This window comes from Anabas testudineus, chromosome 13 (assembly GCF_900324465.2).
Source record: "Anabas testudineus chromosome 13, fAnaTes1.2, whole genome shotgun sequence".
Lineage (NCBI taxonomy): Eukaryota > Metazoa > Chordata > Actinopteri > Anabantiformes > Anabantidae > Anabas > Anabas testudineus.
The window spans coordinates 19,950,000-19,969,548 of record NC_046622.1 but is presented as its reverse complement, the minus strand read 5'-3'; the positions used below and the strand labels follow the sequence as shown (position 1 = coordinate 19,969,548).

Sequence of the window (19,549 nt, the reverse complement as noted above, 5' to 3'; positions counted from 1 at the left end):
TATGCATGAAACACATAGAAAATGGTGCACAGTGACACAATGGAAATGCATAACTATCTCATTGTTTTGGAATTACACACAATTAAGACTAAAATAGGAACATTTTGAATTCGGCAAAAATCTACTGAAGGGAATAAAAATATTTATTTATCTACACTACTGCTAAATGACTACAACACTATTTAACTATGTGGAAAACAAAAAGATAAAAAATATGGAGGTCTGCTTAACAATATGTAAAAATTAAACTTGTATAAACGAATATTTTAAAAAAAAATGTATCATCTCTGCAGTCATATTTTACGCAATGGCTTTATTAATTTTTCACTCTGGCTTTGGTGCTCCTTTCCCCATCATATTCTTTTTTGTGTTTTTCTCTGGTTTCAGTAAGATAATGTAACATTTTGGAATAAAAATACAAATTAACAGTCCAAAACTGGAGGCCAGAATAGCAAATATCTCTACAGCAACACTGAACTTCCCAGGAGAGCTGACATAAGCTGGAATAAAAGTGATCCACACTGCACAGAAGATCAACATGCTGAAGGTGATAAATTTGGCCTCATTGAAGTTATCAGGTAGTTTCCGAGCCAGAAAAGCAAGAATGAAACAGAAAGAGGCCAGAAGGCCTATGTACCCAAGTACAGCCCAAAATCCCACAGTTGAACCCAGAGCACATTCTAAGATGATTTTGTCTTTGATTTCTTTAAAGTTCTTAAATGGAAAAGGAGGAGAAATTGTTAACCAGAGGATACATATTACAACCTGGATGAGAGTGAAAGCCAGAACACTGAGTCTCTGCTGTGTTGGTCCAAACCATTTCATCACATTACTGCCTGGAAGTGAAGCCCTGAAGGCCATTAACACCACCATAGTTTTCCCCAGAACACAAGAGATACAGAGGACAAAGGTGATGCCGAATGCTGTGTGTCTCAGCATGCAGGACCACTCAGAGGGTCGGCCGATAAAAGTCAGAGAACACAAGAAACACAGAGTCAAGGAGAAGAGCAGCAGGAAGCTCAACTCAGAGTTGTTGGCCCTGACAATAGGAGTTTTCCTGTATCTGAAGAAGATGAATGCTACAACAGCAGTCATGCATGTTCCAAATAAAGATGCTGCAGTGAGCAGTGCTCCCATAATTTCTTCAAATGATAGAAACTCTGCCTCCTTCTTTACACAGGCATCTCTTCTCTCATTGGACCAGAATTCAGGCTGACATTGCACACAGTTAGTTGAATCTGAAAAGTAATAATAAGCAGAAGTTATACTTATTGAATATTATATATAAAGTTAGACTTACTTCTAGTCTTTTTTGTTTGTTTGTTTGTTGCATCACAGTATGCACAATGTATAAGACAGACAGCATCCTAAACAGTAAGTAAATACTACATGGGTTACTATCACATGCCCATGGTCATTTTTAATTCAGTCATTGTAAGTAGGAAACTCACAGCTTTGTTTTGCTGCTCTCTGAATACCTAAATAAATATCACTAGACCTGTAGTGCTGCTTATTTCTCTCTAATGCATTTAGAGTTTCAAGTGATATCCTAAACATTTTTCATCCTTTCATTCCTTTTTCATCTGTTTTATGAGTCTGGGGTTATACAGTCTTTTTTATGTGTTTCAATTTCTATATTTTCCTTTGTGTTTCAACTCACCAAGACTTTGAATTTCCAAATCTTTCAACTATGAAAAAACAATGCTTTATCTAGATTATAAAATAGATTATTATGCAATTCTACTTCAGAAACAAGAAAACAAAACTATTCCATTCCATTAGACTTGCATGTTAGAATGATAGCTTAAGTTTTTAGTTCGCTGAAGTGCAGCTTGACATTAAGTTGTACAAACCTGTGGTGTTGCTTTATTTCTCTTTCGGTCTCCCTCTGCACTTCTTATACCAGCCAAAACAGCAGAAGGCTTTCCTTTCTTGAGAACCTTGCGAGTTCCTGGGGACATTTCTCCTGGCAAACTGACCCGGAACCTCCATGAACAAAATTTGAAAAAACATATGTACAAAGCTCTCATTGCTCTTCAATATTTAATATTATGATCCTTTTATAATTGAGACCAGTGATCAAATGATTACCCGTTTCGAGTTCTGTGCCCAAACTAAAGATTTATTTTCCAGACTCAGCTGTTTGTCTGCAGGTAGTGAAGCATCATAAAGACCAACGTGACAAGTCCACAACAAATACACCATTCAGTTTCCCGCCTCGCTTCCAGTGTATAATTTCATATTTTGCTGGTGGGTCTCCATTCTCATTAAAGTAAACTTCATCTCCTTCCTTTGTTTTGAATATAATATTTTTTATGTGTTGTAAAATCTAAAACAACATTTATCATTTTGAATAATCAAATGTTGGCTGTACAGCATAATGGTCACAGCAATATTTTTCAAACTTAAAATAAATATTTTGTAAATTAATGTAAAAACTAGAGTTTAATTAACATTTACTCACCATGACTGGATCTAGATTAGGCTTATAGTTGCATGTTTCATTACACTCAAGAATACTATGAAGTGCATGTGCCACAGCATAAACTCCTTTATAAATATTGTTAAATATGGGCATAAGTGACATATCAATAAAACTGTTGTGCAATCGACTCAGTTCTTCATGCCCAGTACATTCTCTCTGATTCTCCATTGAAGAATTTATTAGTCTGAATTTACAGTTAAATAATGTCTCCCAGAACTCTGCTAACATGTCATTACCTGATGAATTGAGTGGCTTCACATTTAATATAAACTCTCTCATGCCACTAACATGTGCTTTGGGGATGAAAAGCCCTATGGCACCATCCAGAATGTGATTCTTATCCATTTTTGCAGTTTGTGAATCAAAGATCCAACCTTCAGTGCCTACCCACTGGTACCCAGTCAGATTGTATTGAGACAGCATATACATTAGAACATCCATGTCCAAGTAGGAGAGAAAAGCAACAATTACTTTTGAAGTTGAAGCCTTGATAATGTCAATTATCCTTTGAATTTTGTTTGGTGGATCTGTTCTAAAGAAAGATACAGAATATTCCAGACAAATTCCCAGCTGCTGTGCAGTTTCTGTGAATGTAGCTATGCCATTATTACCATAATCATCATTGGTTCTTATAGCTCCGACCCAGGTCCAACCAAAGTGCTTGACCAACTGAGCCAGAGCTCTGCTCTGATAATAGTCACTGGGTATAGTTCTGAGGAAGGATGGGTACTTGGTTTTGTCACTGAGACAAGCACAGGTGGCAAAGGGACTGATCTACAAGATAAAAGTAAATTCTATAACAAAAATCACATTTAATCTTAATAGCTAGAGTAACAGCTTGCAGAATAAACTTTTCTTTCCAAATGCAATTTTAGATTTGCTGTCATCACCCACCAGTGGGATCTGAAAGGGTCCAATCACAGTAGCCACAGCCATGCAAGGAGAGGAAGAAGTTTCTCCCATTATTGCCTGCACTTGTGCAGATCTGGTACATGGAGTGTTGGAGGGTGCAGCAGCAATTTCATTGCCATTAGCCAAAGCCAGTGCAACTTTAACACTTCTGGCATTGGAGCCACATGTGTCATAAATATTATATCCCAGAGAGATTCCAGGTAGAAGGTATGTGCTGTTATTAATCTCCTCGATTGCAAAAAGCATAGCCTGGGCAATCTGGAAATTTCTGAAATTCAAACTTGTTGCACAGAGTGCAAAAAATATATGTACTAGCAGTAGAAAGTGAAATCAAACATTATAATACCAACAATAAATATTATTTTTTGCCAAAACACAGAGATGTAGTCTCTGCATAGCTATTTATAAATCTATATCTTTTTTTATATTTTCATATGCATACAATTTTTCTATTACCTAAATAACTACTAAATGTACATACATACATACATACATTTGAAATGCTTTTTACAGTATAATTTACCCAATACAGTCCAGTGGCTGTGGTTTGCTCATGTAGGTTTCCTGTCTGTCTTTCCAACTACTGTGTAAAGAAAAGATACCTCCCAATATAATGTCACCATCTTTAGATAACTGGGGGTTCTCAGGATCTCCTCTCCGCCAGCACACCAGCTCCTCTGCCTGAGAGAAAGATACTACTAACAACAGCTGTAAAAGTGCCCGGCCCTGCTCTGGCATCTTCTGTGTGGACATCATGCTGTTTAAGAGAAGTAAATCCCGGGTGGAAGAACACTTAACTTAGATTACATTAGAGCTTGTGTTTATTTTTATACATTGCATGATTGGGTGTTTCATGTCTGTGAGGTCAGAGGAAGGTGGTGTCTAAAGCTAAAACCTATGCTTTGAGCACAGGACACCAAATGTTCTATTAATTAACGATAGTCAATGTCAATTTTAAATGAATGAATCATCCAATAATGTCTTTACAGATTGCCTTAAAAATGGTTCCACTGAAAAAAATAAAGTAATATTAGGTTTTATAGGTATCAGCTCATTGCAAAGTGTGAGAATCAGTGACATTTGACCAAATTCACAGCAGTCTAAACCAACAGATTCCCATAGTTTGATGTGACTTTGTATAGTGATTAAACCCTTTAACAACAACAACATCAACAACAATACTAATAATAATAAGTGACAAAAAGGCCAGAAATTTGAAGGTAATATCTGTGTGTATGAGTGTACAGTATGCATAACATTGAGCAAGCAGGGTGTCTATGGCAGGACACCACGAAAGAAGCAGCTTCTCAAAAGAATATAACTGCATGCACATTGACACTCCTTTGTTATTTTTGTGTGTGGTTGTTAAATAAAACCGACCCATAAATTATGTAGCCTAATGAATGAATGCAAAAATGCTGAGGAGTTTACTTGTAATTAAATGTTTACTCGTGCCTACGCCCCACGCCACGCCCCCACTCTCAATGTAACAAATAACAAATTAAACTAAATAAACATATAAACAGAAAGAAAGAAAGACACAAAATGAATTGTGAAATGAATTATTTTATTTTGCAAATCAAGCACAGAGCTTCAAAGCCGTTCTCTATCAATCTAATATATATATATATATATAAATATATATAATAATTATATATTATCTTTTATATCATCTTTTAGTAAAAATGATAATGTGCACAAAGTGTATAAGTGTTAAACTATGTTTGTTATTGAGAGAAGAGATGGTTTGTGTAAACTTTAACTGTCCTGTCAGCACAATTTAGCAATTTACTGCCCCCCATGTTTCTGTTATTTACAAAGTTTGTGTTAATTTGTGACAAAACATATATAAATACTATTTAAGTTTAGATTGATTATTGTTGCTGTGACATGTGATTCAATGTTGAATGTGTGCAAAACAGTAATGCTTTGTTATTTAGACCTACTGGTACTGAAAACAAACTAAATAGAAAACAAATATTTTCTTAACCAATCAACATCCAATACTCTCACCTATGGAATTGGCTATTGATCAAAGTTTAAGAAATACATTACTTTATTACATATACTCTTATTACCTTTTTGATATTTTTTTTTTACTTCTATTTACAAGGCAACCACACCCAAATGCTATATTATTAATTAATTACAAACAGGGCTGTGTTACAACTAGTAAATTGAATTAATATAGGTGTCTCTTTTGACAGTGTTTTAACATTTTTGCTTTTTCATAATTGGAATAGGACTAAAATGTCTTTGGTCTGCCACTAAAGTGTAAGTATATTTGTATCTTATAAATGTTCAGAATATTTTTGTGCCCCTCTCCCCATCACATTACTTTTTGTGTTCTTCTCTGGTTTCAGTAAGATAATATAACATTTTGGAATAAAAATACAAATCAACAGTCCAAAACTGGAGGCCAGAATAGCAAATATCTCTACAGCAACACTGAACTTCCCAGGAGAGCTGACATAAGCTGGAATAAAAGTGATCCACACTGCACAGAAGATCAACATGCTGAAGGTGATAAATTTGGCCTCATTGAAGTTATCAGGTAGTTTCCGAGCCAGAAAAGCAAGAATGAAACAGAAAGAGGCCAGAAGGCCTATGTACCCAAGTACAGCCCAAAATCCTACAGTTGAACCCAGAGCACATTCTAAGATGATTTTGTCTTTGATTTCTTTTAAGTTCTTAAATGGAAAAGGAGGAGAAATTGTTAACCAGAGGATACATATTACAACCTGGATGAGAGTGAAAGCCAGAACACTGAGTCTCTGCTGTGTTGGTCCAAACCATTTCATCACATTACTGCCTGGAAGTGAAGCTCTGAAGGCCATTAACACCACCATAGTTTTCCCCAGAACACAAGAGATACAGAGGACAAAGGTGATGCCGAACGCTGTGTGTCTCAGCATGCAGGACCACTCAGAGGGTCGGCCGATAAAAGTCAGAGAACACAGGAAACACAGAGTCAGGGAGAAGAGCAGCAGGAAGCTCAGTTCAGAGTTGTTGGCCCTGACAATAGGCGTTTTCCTGTATCTGAAGAAGATGAATGCTACAACAGCAGTCATGCATGTTCCAAATAAAGATGCTGCAGTGAGTAGTGCTCCCATAATTTCTTCAAATGATAGAAACTCTGCTTCCTTCTTTACACAGGCATCTCTTCTCTCATTGGACCAGAATTCAGGCTGACACCGCACACAGGTGATAGAATCTGACAAGCAAAAAGTAGGTTTTAGACTTTTGGAGTAATGTAGTTTCAGTTTCATTGTCTTTTTGTACCAACTCTATGTATATAAGACAGACAGTATATTGTTACCAAATGACACGTAGACAACAGCATGACATCCCCATGTTATTATTAAATTAGCCACTTTAATACACCGACAAACACCTTAATGTCAATATTTTGTTACAGCATTAACTGAGGGTAAAACAAAAGAAAACTGAAAACAAACATTCTAACTTCAGGATACATCAAATGCAAAAACTATCATCGGGGAGATAAATAGGATAAAATAAAGTAAAGACTAAGTGAATGGTCAAACAATGCTTGTGTTTACTGCACCCCTTTTGTATCATGTTTCTAAAGGTTTGTCATGCACTGCGAAAAAAAAGAGGAACAATCTTAGTTGATTTCTCTCTAATGCATTTAGAGAGTTTCAAGTGATATCCTCAACATTTTTCATCCTTTCATTCCTTTTTCATCTGTTTTATGAGTCTGGGGTTATACAGTCTTTTTTATGTGTTTCAATTTCTATATTTTCCTTTGTGTTTCAACTCAACAAGACTTTGAATTTCCAGATCTTTCAACTATGAAAAAACAATGCTTTATCTTTAAAACTAGCTAGATTATAAAATAGATTATTATGCAATTCTACTTCAGAAACAAGAAAACAAAACTATTCCATTCCATTAGACTTGCATGTTAGAATGATAGCTTAAGTTTTTAGTTCACTGAAGTGCAGCTTGACATTAAGTTATTACTAAACCTGTTGTGTTGCTTATTTCTCCCTCTGCACATCTTAAACAGTCATAGCAGCAGACAGGCTTTCCTTTCTGGAGAACCTTGCGAGTTCCTGGGGGGCATTTCTCACTGCAAACTGACACAGGAACCTGCATGAAAAACATTACTGTGAGAAAAATGGATAAGCAGTCACATTAAAAAGCTGTTGCCTATATGAAGTTTGATGCAGTAGGAGTATGGTTGTATAAATTATAGCTTACCTTTTTTTCTGTCTGTGCCCAAATTATAGAATTATTTTGCAGACTCAGCTGTTTGTCTGCAGGTAAAGATGCATCATAAAGACCAACTGTGACAAAGTCCACAACACCATTTCCTGTTGGCTGCCAGTTTATAATTTCATATTTTGCTGGTGGGTCTCCATTCTCATTAAAGTAAACTTCTTCTCCTTCCTTTGTCTTGAAATGAATCTTTTTTATGTGCTGTAAAATCTAAAATGATGCATTTTCATTTATTTTATTTTCCCAAACAAGGTTTAGGCTTGTATAGTATAGTATGAAAGAATGTAATAATTAAAATTGAAACACTCACTCACCGTGAATGGATCCAGAGTCACCTTCAAGTTACATGTTTTATTACAGCCAAGGATATTGTGAAGTGCATGAGCCACAGCATACACTCCTTTATAGACATCATTAAATATTGGCATAAGTGACATATCAGTGAAGCTGTGTTGCAAACCACTCAGATCTTCATCTCCACTACATTTTGTCAGATTTTCTGCTGATGAATTTGATTGGTTAAACTTACAGTTAAACAATGTCTCCCAAAACTCTGTTATTGTCTCATTACCCAACAAAGTGAGTGGCTTCACATCTATTATGAACTCTCTCATGCCACTAACATGTACTTTGGGGATGGACAGACCTATAGTACCATCCAGAATGTGTTGGTGATCCTTTTCAGCATTATGGGAATCAAAGACCCAGGCCTCACTACCTACCCACTGGTACCCAGATAAGTTGTGGAGAGATAACTTATAAATTAGTACATCCATATCCAAGCTGGACAGAAAAGCAACAATGACCTTGGAAGTGGAAAGCTTGATGATTTCCATTATCTTTTGTATTTTGTTTGGTGGATCTGTTCTAAAGAAAGATACAGAATACTCCAGACAGATTCCTAGCTGCTGTGCAGTTTCCGTGAATATAGCCATACCATTATTGCCATAATCATTATTGCTTCGTATAGCTCCAACCCAAGTCCAACCAAAGTGCTTGACCAACTGAGCCAGAGCCCTGCTCTGATAATAGTCACTGGGGATAGTTCTGAGGAAGGATGGGTACTTGGTTTTGTCACTGAGACAAGCACAGGTGGCAAAGGGACTGATCTATAATATAAAAGACCTCCCAGGATCAAAATGTAAAGCATCAAACAGCCACAAAGCTTAAAGAATTATGATAAGTTTTCATAAATACAACTATATCTACTGATCCTACCCACCTGTGGGATATGAAAGGGTCCAATGACAGTAGCTATAGCCAAACAAGGAGAAGAAGATGTTTCTCCCACAATTGCCTGCACTTGTGCAAGTCTATTACAAGGAGCCTCTGTTGCAGATACAACATCATCATTGGCTAAGGCCAGTGCAACCTTCACACTTTTAGCAATAGAACTACAAGTATCATACATTTTATATCCCAGAGACATTCCAGGTAGTAGGTCTGTGCTGTTATTAATCTCCTCAATGGCAAAGCGCATAGACTGGGAAAACTGGAACCCCCTGAAATTTAAACTTTGTGAATGGCAATATTAATACTAGTAAACTAAAACAAAAAAAAAACAACAACAACAAAAACAAAAAAAACGTTTGTAGTTATGAAAATACATATGGAAGGGAATATAGTAATTTTTACAATTATATATTTGAATTATGCCTTAAATCTCCATTAGTTTTTGTATCGGAAAAGGTTTTTATACTACAGTTTACCTGGTGCATTCCAGTGGCAGTGGTTTGCGTGTGTAGGTATCTTGTCTGTCTTTCCAGCTGCTGTGAAAAGAAAATACTCCTCCTAATATAATGTCACCGCCCTTAGATAGCTGAGAGTTCTCAGGATCACCCATGTGCCGACACACCAACTCCTCTGACACACAGAAAGATACCAGCAATAACAGCTGTAAAAGTACCCCACCCTGTTCTGGCCACTTCTGTCTGGATGGCATGGTCTCTGAGAGCAATAAATAGTGGAGTTATAAGGTCAGATCATAAACTTGTGTTGGTAATTATACATTTTGGATAAAAAAAAAAAAAAAGAAATCCAAGTAGGGTCAGAAGTTGGAGGTGTCCCTTTGAGAGACTTGCGTCTCTAATAATTGAAATATCTTTTTTGTGTTATCAGACAAGTATATTTAATTGTGTTGCAAAGTCTTAATTTCTTTTTATAACTAAATTAACTTATTATATTTAGATTATGACAGAAATATGAATTCCATGGCAGATGTTTTTTAAATTACGTGTCCATCACCAACAAAAGATTATTATTTTTTTATTTTAACAAAACACATCACCAAATAAAACAGGTTAAACAAAAGATACACAACTGGTAAGCAGGTAATGAAACATTAATTAGTCGTGTAATGATGCAGAAATACTTTTTTTTTACTTTTACTGTGCAGTAGGAAAATACAAGGGCATTTCTGTAGAACAAAACAAATATTCTCTCTTCCTGTTTCCTGATTGCCAGACAATCAGGCTCTACAACAGTCTATGGCAGATGACTACTTACTACTCTCACTACTTTCTTACTTATCAACAAGACTACCTAAAGCAAAAGCAAGACAAAACACTCAGAAATAAGTGGAATGTGATATAGAAGAGCAAGTACAGATAGGAAAGTGTGTTTTTGTTTGCAGTTTTACTACTGTGTGTATCTTTGGATTATTTAAGAGTCACAGTACTTTCAGGGCCTGCATACTGTACATAGCTCAAGGAAAATACCATGGTTGTTTACATTGTTATTCATTATCACATTGTAGCAATGAATCAATAAGCAGTGGCCTGGGATGTATATGTACACAAACCTATTGTCATTAGGCAAACTCCTAAAAGAGTTATTTGATGTCATAAAGACTCAATGCTCTGATTTCTAACTATGGTAGCCAAATGTTTCTACATAATGGCTAGGGGTGTGCCGTATCATATCGTCTATGGTAATACTAGTATTATTTTTTAAACAAAGGATCATAGCAATTGGGCAATATTAATGCAATGCAATGGGAATCATTTATTAAACTTTCCTGATGATTATAATATTGTGATATAATTCTGAGGTTCTAATGTTGAATTATTTTAATACTGTAACAGTATTTTTCATGTTATGGTGGCTTTTTTATATATAGTGAGTTAATATAATTCCCTGTATCTGTCCTTTCTTCACTGCAATGAAAGATGGATTACCACCGGTTAGCAAATATGGCCAAATTAATAGACATTGTAAGTTATAATAATAATAAACAGTAGTGGTTTAAACTAATCTAAAACTAAAGTGAAAGATTAAAAAGTACCAATGTGAACAACCATAAGGCAAAATGATCCTGAAGACCTTGTCTTGCTGTAGGCTGGAGACAGATCTTGACAACATGCCCTGTCTTCCTGCAGTGATTTTTTTTTTTTTTTTTTGTGGTTGTGTTCATGTTAAGTGCATGAATACCTTGGGTCATTTGTCTCACCTGTCTAAAGGCCATTCTCCCAATTCTTACATCTTTTCTAGGGGTGTCATCATTTTTGGCCAGGGCAGTTTAGTTAGTTTTTTAAAAAAAACATCTGGTGAACCACAACTCAAAAGCTATGTCTGAATTTCATGATGTTAATTTTTTAGTACATTTTTATTTATTACTACTTTCGTCATTTGTAAGTTATTTCGGTGACCTTTGTGGAGGGGAGCCAACAATTTTGTCCACTTTGTATGTATGTCATTAAACTGTATTTGTTCTTTCCAAAGATGTCTACGTTGTTAAAATAAATTAATAATATGTGCCAAGTTTTAACATGCAGCACGGAGTCTTTATAAATCTTTGTACATCTGGAGTGTTGCAGACAGTTCAAAGGGATTCCCATTTGTGATTCAAGTGATTCCACCAAGTTTCCATAATTATTAATATCTGCATGTCTCAAATACACAAAGGTTGCAAAGATCATCAGTATATGTTATCTATGGATAAGAAATTCTTTGTCAGCACTTTTAGAAAGTGTGACCACAAGAAAAAATAGGGGTTACTGTTACTGACAGGTGTTGGGGTTTTTCTCTTCTTTTGGTTGCTTTTTGTTTTTAGCTCCTATGTCTGTTTTTTCATCTTTTTTCTGTATGTGTCCCGCAGTTCTCCTCCCTGCCAGCAGAGGCCTTTTCTCTACCTCAGCCTGTCTCAGGTGTTACGCCAAGTTTTGCATGCTTGCCGAGATTTACATCCCCGACTCTAATCAGGGGAAAAATGCAGATCTCGGCAACTCGGAGTTGCCGAATATTGCACCCCCCTCCCTTATTAATTGTAGCCTAACACACAAAATGCCATTTGTCCATCTTTTAATTTATTTTAGGCTGAAAGTGAAAATTAATTTACGCAAAAGTGTGAGGAGCTCAAATCATACCGAAGTTTGCAAATCTTATTATTAGCAGATATTTTATTAGATTGAGCTTGACTTGACGAAGTATGACACATTGATAACATTCATACATTCAACGAACCACAATGAAAACCTTCATTAACCACAACACTACTAATCTGCTATAACATTTTTAATAGGGCAAAGATCTGTAGCGTAGTTTGTCCCACTTTTGCGTATGTGAATTTTTTATGTCAGCTTAAAATAATCTAAAAGATGGACACATTTGGTTAGCATTTGGTTAGGCTATAACGTGTGTTACACGTGTGTTTTGTAGTGAGCGTTTTTGTTTTCTTACCTTTTGTTTTTCTGGTTGTTTTTCCTCCTAGAGAGTGAGCCCTTTTTGTTTATTTCCCTCAGCGTGTCTGCTGTGTATTTGTATCGTATCTATTCCATTATTGTAAATAAATTTAAGTTTGATACTGCCTTGCCTGTTTGGCTTCTGCACCTGGATTCTCGAGTGTGTACCAGGTTCTCACAGGTTACAGCTTTAGGACATAATTACTTATGTGTAATTTATGTTTATTTAGCATTTTTGGGTAGTCATACAGTGTTACTTGAGGAAAACATATTTCCCACATTACAGTAAGGGTCACAAAGAGCCTTAATAAACATTAGTTTAGAATTTAACAGAGAGCCAGTGGAGAGTAGCTTAATTAGGAGAAATATGATATCTTGCTAAATCCAGTCTGAACTCTGAAAACAGCAATTTGGATTAACTGGAGACTTTTAAAGCAGTTTTTAGGACATTTAGGGTAAGAATGTGATTAGACATAGTGTTTTTGAATAGGTTTTTTGAGTAGGGGTTTTACTACAGCAACCTTTAAAATATGTGGTACGTAGTCTGTTGGTAAAGATAGAGTGTTCTGATCTAATATGGACATGCTGATCAAAGGTAAGACATCTTTGAGGAGTCTAGTTGGGATGGGGTCTAAGAGACATGTTGATGGTTTAGATGAATGAATTACTGAAATCAATTCAAAATGATTTATGGGGAAGAAGCAGTCTAAGTACGAGCAAGGTCTTAAAAATGAATCTAGAGCTGTTGTACATATGATTCCATCCATGCCATTTGTAGGAAAGATCTGATCAATAAGCTCCCTTCAGTCCACACCTCCCTGCCAGATAGTTAAGTTGTTGACTGCCAGTCAATCATTCTCCTTGCCTTGATCACAGCCTTTTTAGACCCTGGACCTTACCCCTGCCCCTATTGTGATTTGTCCTGATGGGCCTCTCCCTTCTGCCCCTGCAGTCTGTCTGATGATAATGCCTTCTGCTCCCAGTGGGATCAGACAAAGTCGCTGCTGTCTCACTACCTGCTTTTTGGTGGATGAACACAATCTCCCTGCTCTCAGCTCGTCATTGGGACAGCAACCAAGCCACCTCTGTGTTGTGATCAGTCCATCCTCCAGAGAAAGTCAGCCGTTGTTGCTGGCCACCAGCTTGGACTCCAGTCTGTCCTTCTGAGAAGGTCAGTCATCACCGCCAGCCTCCAGCCTCCAGCCTGGCCTCCTGAGCAGGTCAGCCTTTGCCATCAGCCACCTGGCTTGTGGTCTTAGCCATCACTGCCACCCCCTTACAGCTCAACACTCCCTATGTCTCCAGCCACCTCCCGGCCATCAAATAGACGACTGCTTTACCAACTGAGCTGCCCCACTGCTTCCTTACAGAGAAAGTCATTGCACTTGAGTTGAGTTGTGAGCTTGTTTGGTGCCTAAGGTTAATACTTTTATACATCATGACACCCTGTACATTACATCCTGTAATGTTACATGATTATTTCATTAACTTTTCAGACATATTCATTTGCATTTACCACAAAGTCTCAGAGATTCAAGATAAAAAAAAAAAAACAGCAGTCCCGGAGGGAAATTGTTTGTAGGTCAGTGAAAACTCTGAAAGTCTTATCTTGGTAATTCTGTTATTGTTAATGTTGAAAATACACTAGATATTTATGTTAATCTCTCAAATAAGGAAAAATACACAGACACAAACAATTAACGGTACACAATTATTTGTTTTTTTGTTTGTTTTGCATTTTCTACTTGTTTAATTGATTAAATAGAAAAAAACTAACAATGGGGAAACACAGTCATTATGATAGTACTACTTTTGATGTGTCAGTAATTAACTATATAGAAGGTAGAAATACATAAAAAGGTGTTGCAGAAATACAATAATTATTCCAAAAAACTAATATTGGTCTCTATTTCACAGTGTATGTATCATTTTGTGGAAAGATAAATCACAAAAGTGATTTTGTGTTGATTTCAGGTGATTATGATCATTTATTCATCATATTCTTTTTTGTATTCTTCTCAGGTCTCAGTAAGATAATGTAACATTTTGGAATAAAAATACAAATCAACAGTCCAAAACTGGAGGCCAGAATAGCAAATATCTCTACAGCAACACTGAACTTCCCAGGAGAGCTGACGTAAGCTGGAATAAAAGTGACCCAGACTGCACAGAAGATCAACATGCTGAAGGTGATAAATTTGGCCTCATTGAAGTTATCAGGAAGTTTCCGAGCCAGAAAAGCAAGAATGAAACAGAAAGAGGCCAGAAGGCCTATGTACCCAAGTACAGCCCAAAATCCTACAGTTGAACCCAGAGCACATTCTAAGATGATTTTGTCTTTGATTTCTTTAAAGTTCTTAAATGGAAAAGGAGGAGAAATTGTTAACCAGAGGATACATATTACAACCTGGATGAGAGTGAAGGCCAGAACACTGAGTCTCTGCTGTGTTGGTCCAAACCATTTCATCACATTACTGCCTGGAAGTGAAGCCTTGAAGGCCATTAACACCACCATAGTTTTCCCCAGAACACAAGAGATACAGAGGACAAAGGTGATGCCGAATGCTGTGTGTCTCAGCATGCAGGACCACTCAGAGGGTCGACCGATAAAGGTCAGAGAACACAGGAAACACAGAGTCAAGGAGAAGAGCAGCAGGAAGCTCAGCTCAGAGTTGTTGGCCCTGACAATAGGAGTTTTCCTGTATCTGAAGAAGATGAATGCTACAACAGCAGTCATGCATGTTCCAAATAAAGATGCTGCAGTGAGCAGTGCTCCCATAATTTCTTCATATGATAGAAACTCTGCTTCCTTCTTTACACAGACATCTCTTCTCTCATTTGGCCAGAATTCAGGCTGACATTGCACACAGGTAATAGAATCTGATAAGTAATAGTAAAGAAGATGTTAGACTTGCCAAGTAGTTTCATAGTTCCAGTGTTTTCTTTTTGCATAGACTGCATATATGAAAGACAGCCAAATTGTATAAGATGCTATATGAATAATTGTAGGACAACTGCAAAGTGTGCTCAACATTAATACAGTCATTTCTGAGCCCAGTTTTACCTTGTTGTGTTTGATAAACATTAATCAATCAATATTGATCAAGATTAACTCACAGGTAGAGTTTAAAGCATCACAAAGGTACTCATAATTCCTCTATTTCCAAATACTAAAACAGAGTGGTTTTACCGGAAAACTAGAATTTAAATTAGAATATGTCTTGTTATGAAACATTATTTTGGAAATTAGAAAACAATTATTACATTTCCTTAAATTGGCATATCAAAATTAAAGCTTCTTGGTCTATTGCCCAGTATTAAATTGTACATAAAGTTTTACTAGACCTGTAGAGTTGCTTATTTCTCCCTCTGCACATCTTATACAGTCATAGCAGCAGACAGGCTTTCCTTTCTGGAGAACCTTACGAGTTCCTGGGGGACATTTCTCACTGCAAACTGACACAGGAACCTGTATGGACAACATGATTATGACATATTTTTATGTCATGTGGTGTAATATTACAATTATGTCGAAAAGAGACCTCAGTGATCAAACGATAGCTTACCTGTTTTGAGTTCTGAGCCCAAAATAAAGACTTATTTTGCAGACTCAGTTGTTTGTCTGCAGGTAAAGATGCATCATAAAGACCAACTGTGACAAAGTCCACAACACCATTTTCTGTTGGCTGCCAGTTTATAATTTCATACTTTGCTGGTAGGTCTCCATTCTCATTAAAGTAGACTTCTTCTCCTTCCTTTGTTTTAAAATGAATCTTTTTTACACGCTGTAAAATCTAAAAAAGTATGTGTCCATTTCATTAATTGGAATAAATGTCACATACGTTTGTTACCTCACAAGCATGATAGACTGTAATTCAGCATATTTTTTTTAATGTAACGTAAAACCTTGAATCTTAAATATTTAAGTATCAACTCACCACAAATGGATCTAGCTGCATCTTGTAGTCACATGTTTCATTACAGTCAAGAATATTATGCAATGCATGAGCCACAGCATATACTCCTTTATAGACATTGTTAAATATAGCCATATATGACATGTCAATAAAGCTCTGTTGTAACCCACTCAGATCTTCATGTCCAGTACATTCTCTCTGATTCTCCATTGAAGAATTTATTAGTCTGAACTTACAGTTAAATAATGTCTCCCAGAACTCTGCTAACAGTTCATTACCTGAGAAATTGACTGGCTTAACATCTAATATGAATTCTCTCATGCCACTGACATGTGCTTTTGGGATGGCCAAGCCTATGGCACCACCAAGAATGTGATTCTTATCCATTTTTGCAATCTGAGAATCAAACATCCAGCCCTCACTGCCTACCCACTGGTACCTAGTCAGATTTTGTTTAGAAAACTCATGTAGTAGCACTTCCATATCTGGGAAGTGTAGGAAAGCAACAATGACCTTGGAAGTAGAATGTTTGATTATTTCAATCATCTTTTGTATTTTGTTTGGTGGATCTGTTCTAAAGATAGATACAGAATATTCCAGACAGATTCCCAGTTGCTGTGCAGCTTCTGTGAATATAGCCATACCATTATTGCCATAATCATTATTGCTTCTTATAACTCCAATCCAAGTCCAACCAAAGTGCTTGACCAACTGAGCCAGAGCTCTGCTCTGATAATAGTCACTGGGTATTGTTCTGAGGAAGGATGGGTACTTGGTTTTGTCACTAAGACAAGCACAGGTGGCATAGGGACTTATCTAGAAGATAAAAGAAATGAACTCCAAAGACAAAAATGTAAACTACCACAAAGCCCCATTTACTACTAACAGCTGAAATAACAGCTTGCAGAATGAAGATCAATTTTAACAATTGTAATTTGTAAGTTACAAATATTACGAACCATCGGGATATTAAGGGGTCCAATAACAGTAGCTACAGCCATGCAAGGAGAGGAAGAGGTATCTCCCATAATTACTTGCACTTGCGCACGTCTACTACATGCAGCATTAGAGGTTTCAGACACAACTTCATTACCATTAGCTAAGGCCAGTGCAACCTTCACACTTCTGGCAATGGAGCCACAAGTGTCATGCATTTTATATCCTAGAAAGATGCCAGGTAGTAGATCTGTGCTGTTATTAATCTCCTCAATGGCAAAAATCATAGCCTGGGCAATCTGGAAATCTCTGAAATTCAAACTTGATGCACACAGTTTAAAATTACTAGTAATCAAAGTTGAAATAGAAGTCATTAGCACAGTAAAGTATCAGTTGGTATAAATAAACATATCTGTGAGTATTTTAATTATTATAATTTAACATTCAAGTAAACATTTAATTCCCAGTAAAGTTTTGTACCTGCTTTGAATATCCCAGTTTGTCTAGGTATATTAAATCTCAAACATGTTCACAGAATACTTTACCTTATGCATTCCAGTGGTAGTGGTTTACGTGTGTAGGTATCTTGTCGGTCTTTCCAGCTGGTGTGAAAAGAAAATACTCCTCCTAATATAATGTCACCGGCTTTAGATAGCTGAGAGTTCTCAGGATCACCCATGTGCCGACACACCAACTCCTCTGACACACAGAAAGATACCAGCAACAACAGTTGTAAAAGTACCCCACCCTGTTCTGGCCACTTCTGTCTGAATCCCATGTTCTATGAGAGCAATAAATGTACCTCGATGTAGATAATAAACTTCTATTGGTAATTATACATTTTGGATCACAAAAAACAAAAAGAGTGTAATCTCTGTGGACCTACAATACATATAGGATGATAACAAGGAGGTAACATTTCAGGATATGTACGCCTCTGGCATTTTAAATATCTTTTTTATATGTTTTATCAAACAAGAATATGGAATTGTGCTGCATATTTTTCATTTCTTGTTCATAAGCAAATTTGTTCATTATATTATAATTAAATAATTAATTATTAATCCCAGTCCTGAAAAATCATGGCATATTATGTTTTTCTTAATATATACAGTATTTTTTTATTAAACTTAAGTCAGTGTCTATCAACAACACATGATTTTCTTCCAAAACCCCATCACTAAATAGGTTAAACAACAGATACATACTAGCATACTATTCAGTGCTGTGAAATAGACAGATAGTTTCTGTACCTAAAATGTGTTTAGGGGATATTAGAAAGAATGGAGGGCAGGGATGTGTACAAAATAATGAAGCATATTGGTTGAAAATGAATGTTTTATTAATAACAGTGAATAACCATCCTTGTTTACTTGGAGACCTTTGGAAAGGCCTTTATTTGACTGAAACATAGTTTGTAAAGTCTTTTTCAAATAGTGCTTTTTTGACATCCTCACTAATACCGAAACTGTTGGTGATGTCACTGATTGTTAAAACTCTAAATGCTTCTGTCATCAGCTTCTTTCTTCAGCTGGCCTATTCTGGTTATCTTGCTCATTGCACTAGTGATTTCACTCTTTTTTTTTTTTTTTTTTTTCTGTTTTAACAATTCAGGCTTGCTTTGGTTACATTGACAGCTCTTTGAATTTCACGTGGAATTCTGATTTTTTTTTTTTTTTATAACAATTGTCCAGTAACACTTTATGATAAGAGAACAAATCATATGGTTAACTAATGTTTATCTGATGGATGACTTACACTGATTTAATAATCCTGTCTGTCACCATCGCCATCAACGATGAAGTGCTCTTATTTTATTAGTTCACACTTAAAAGATCACAATTTAAGCAATGTTAACTCATCAATCAATCCAATCCAGTTAAAGAAACCATATTAAAACCATTAGTTCAGTCTTTGTTCATTAAACTTTAATTAAGGGTCATCAAGGCCCTTATGTAATAGAGACAATGTTAGGAATGAGCTAACTAGTGGACCCAGTTGCAGAATGACAGCAGAAAAACAGAGTAAGATTTCCCACAAAAGATTTATTAACCAAAATACGTAATGAAAAATACAGAACGGACAAAATGTAATGTAACAAACAACAACAAAAAAAAACCTCAAAAGGAGGAACAAACTAAAGATCACTGCAAAAAGGCAGGCAAACTAGAAACCAACTACTCTAAATGACAAACAAAGATACGCAGTAAACATGAAACAAAAGGAATCAAAATCACAGCCACAGCTGGAAGTAACAAACAAAACTAAACCACCGCAATAGCTGGGACTAATCAACAAAGCTAAACTACTACTAACACACAAGTTAACTATACTAACAGGACTAATAAACCGTGGAGGTGAATGCCAGAGGTCGG

At 36.2% G+C, this 19,549-nt stretch overlaps 3 protein-coding genes across 3 annotated transcripts; all 3 read right to left on the bottom strand.

Moving 5' to 3' along the window:
• Positions 1–324: 324 nt before the first annotated feature.
• LOC113171914 (extracellular calcium-sensing receptor-like) lies at positions 325–3,643 on the bottom strand. The gene is made up of 3 exons (XM_026374654.1): positions 3,380–3,643; positions 3,097–3,259; positions 325–1,238 (listed from the first exon to the last, which is right to left on the bottom strand). The coding sequence occupies exons 1-3, from the start codon at positions 3,641–3,643 to the stop codon at positions 325–327; spliced, it is 1,341 nt and encodes a 446-aa protein (XP_026230439.1).
• A 2,045-nt stretch (positions 3,644–5,688) lies between these two features.
• Positions 5,689–9,539, bottom strand: LOC113171903 (extracellular calcium-sensing receptor-like). Its single transcript, XM_026374643.1, has 6 exons — positions 9,352–9,539; positions 8,865–9,156; positions 7,957–8,751; positions 7,625–7,852; positions 7,390–7,513; positions 5,689–6,611 (listed from the first exon to the last, which is right to left on the bottom strand). Exons 1-6 carry the CDS (start codon positions 9,483–9,485, stop codon positions 5,689–5,691), a joined length of 2,496 nt encoding a protein of 831 aa, XP_026230428.1. The 5' UTR covers positions 9,486–9,539.
• Positions 9,540–14,305: 4,766 nt separating this feature from the next.
• LOC113166297 (extracellular calcium-sensing receptor-like) lies at positions 14,306–17,853 on the bottom strand. Its single transcript, XM_026366366.1, has 6 exons — positions 17,720–17,853; positions 17,198–17,495; positions 16,260–17,054; positions 15,888–16,115; positions 15,667–15,790; positions 14,306–15,201 (listed from the first exon to the last, which is right to left on the bottom strand). The coding sequence occupies exons 1-6, from the start codon at positions 17,851–17,853 to the stop codon at positions 14,306–14,308; spliced, it is 2,475 nt and encodes an 824-aa protein (XP_026222151.1).
• Positions 17,854–19,549: the final 1,696 nt, after the last annotated feature.

What these genes read in the sequence shown, in the direction of transcription:
- LOC113171914 (XM_026374654.1), bottom strand. Translation starts at nt 3,643, where the DNA reads ATGCTTTTTGCAATCGAGGAGATTAATAACAGCACATACCTTCTACCT. An exon ending in GACCCTTTCAGATCCCACTG is followed by an intron (nt 3,260 to 3,379) that starts GTGGGTGATGAC and finishes TTTATCTTGTAG; the next exon opens with ATCAGTCCCTTTGCCACCTG. An exon ending in AAGAACCAATGATGATTATG is followed by an intron (nt 1,239 to 3,096) that starts GTAATAATGGCA and finishes ATTACTTTTCAG; the next exon opens with ATTCAACTAACTGTGTGCAA.
- LOC113171903 (XM_026374643.1), bottom strand. Translation starts at nt 9,485, where the DNA reads ATGGGTGATCCTGAGAACTCTCAGCTATCTAAGGGCGGTGACATTATA. An exon ending in CTGCCACTGGAATGCACCAG is followed by an intron (nt 9,157 to 9,351) that starts GTAAACTGTAGT and finishes CCATTCACAAAG; the next exon opens with TTTAAATTTCAGGGGGTTCC. An exon ending in GGGCACAGACAGAAAAAAAG is followed by an intron (nt 7,514 to 7,624) that starts GTAAGCTATAAT and finishes TTTTTCATGCAG; the next exon opens with GTTCCTGTGTCAGTTTGCAG.
- LOC113166297 (XM_026366366.1), bottom strand. Translation starts at nt 17,853, where the DNA reads ATGGGTGATCCTGAGAACTCTCAGCTATCTAAAGCCGGTGACATTATA. An exon ending in CTACCACTGGAATGCATAAG is followed by an intron (nt 17,496 to 17,719) that starts GTAAAGTATTCT and finishes GTGTGCATCAAG; the next exon opens with TTTGAATTTCAGAGATTTCC. An exon ending in AGAAATAAGCAACTCTACAG is followed by an intron (nt 15,202 to 15,666) that starts GTCTAGTAAAAC and finishes ATTACTTATCAG; the next exon opens with ATTCTATTACCTGTGTGCAA.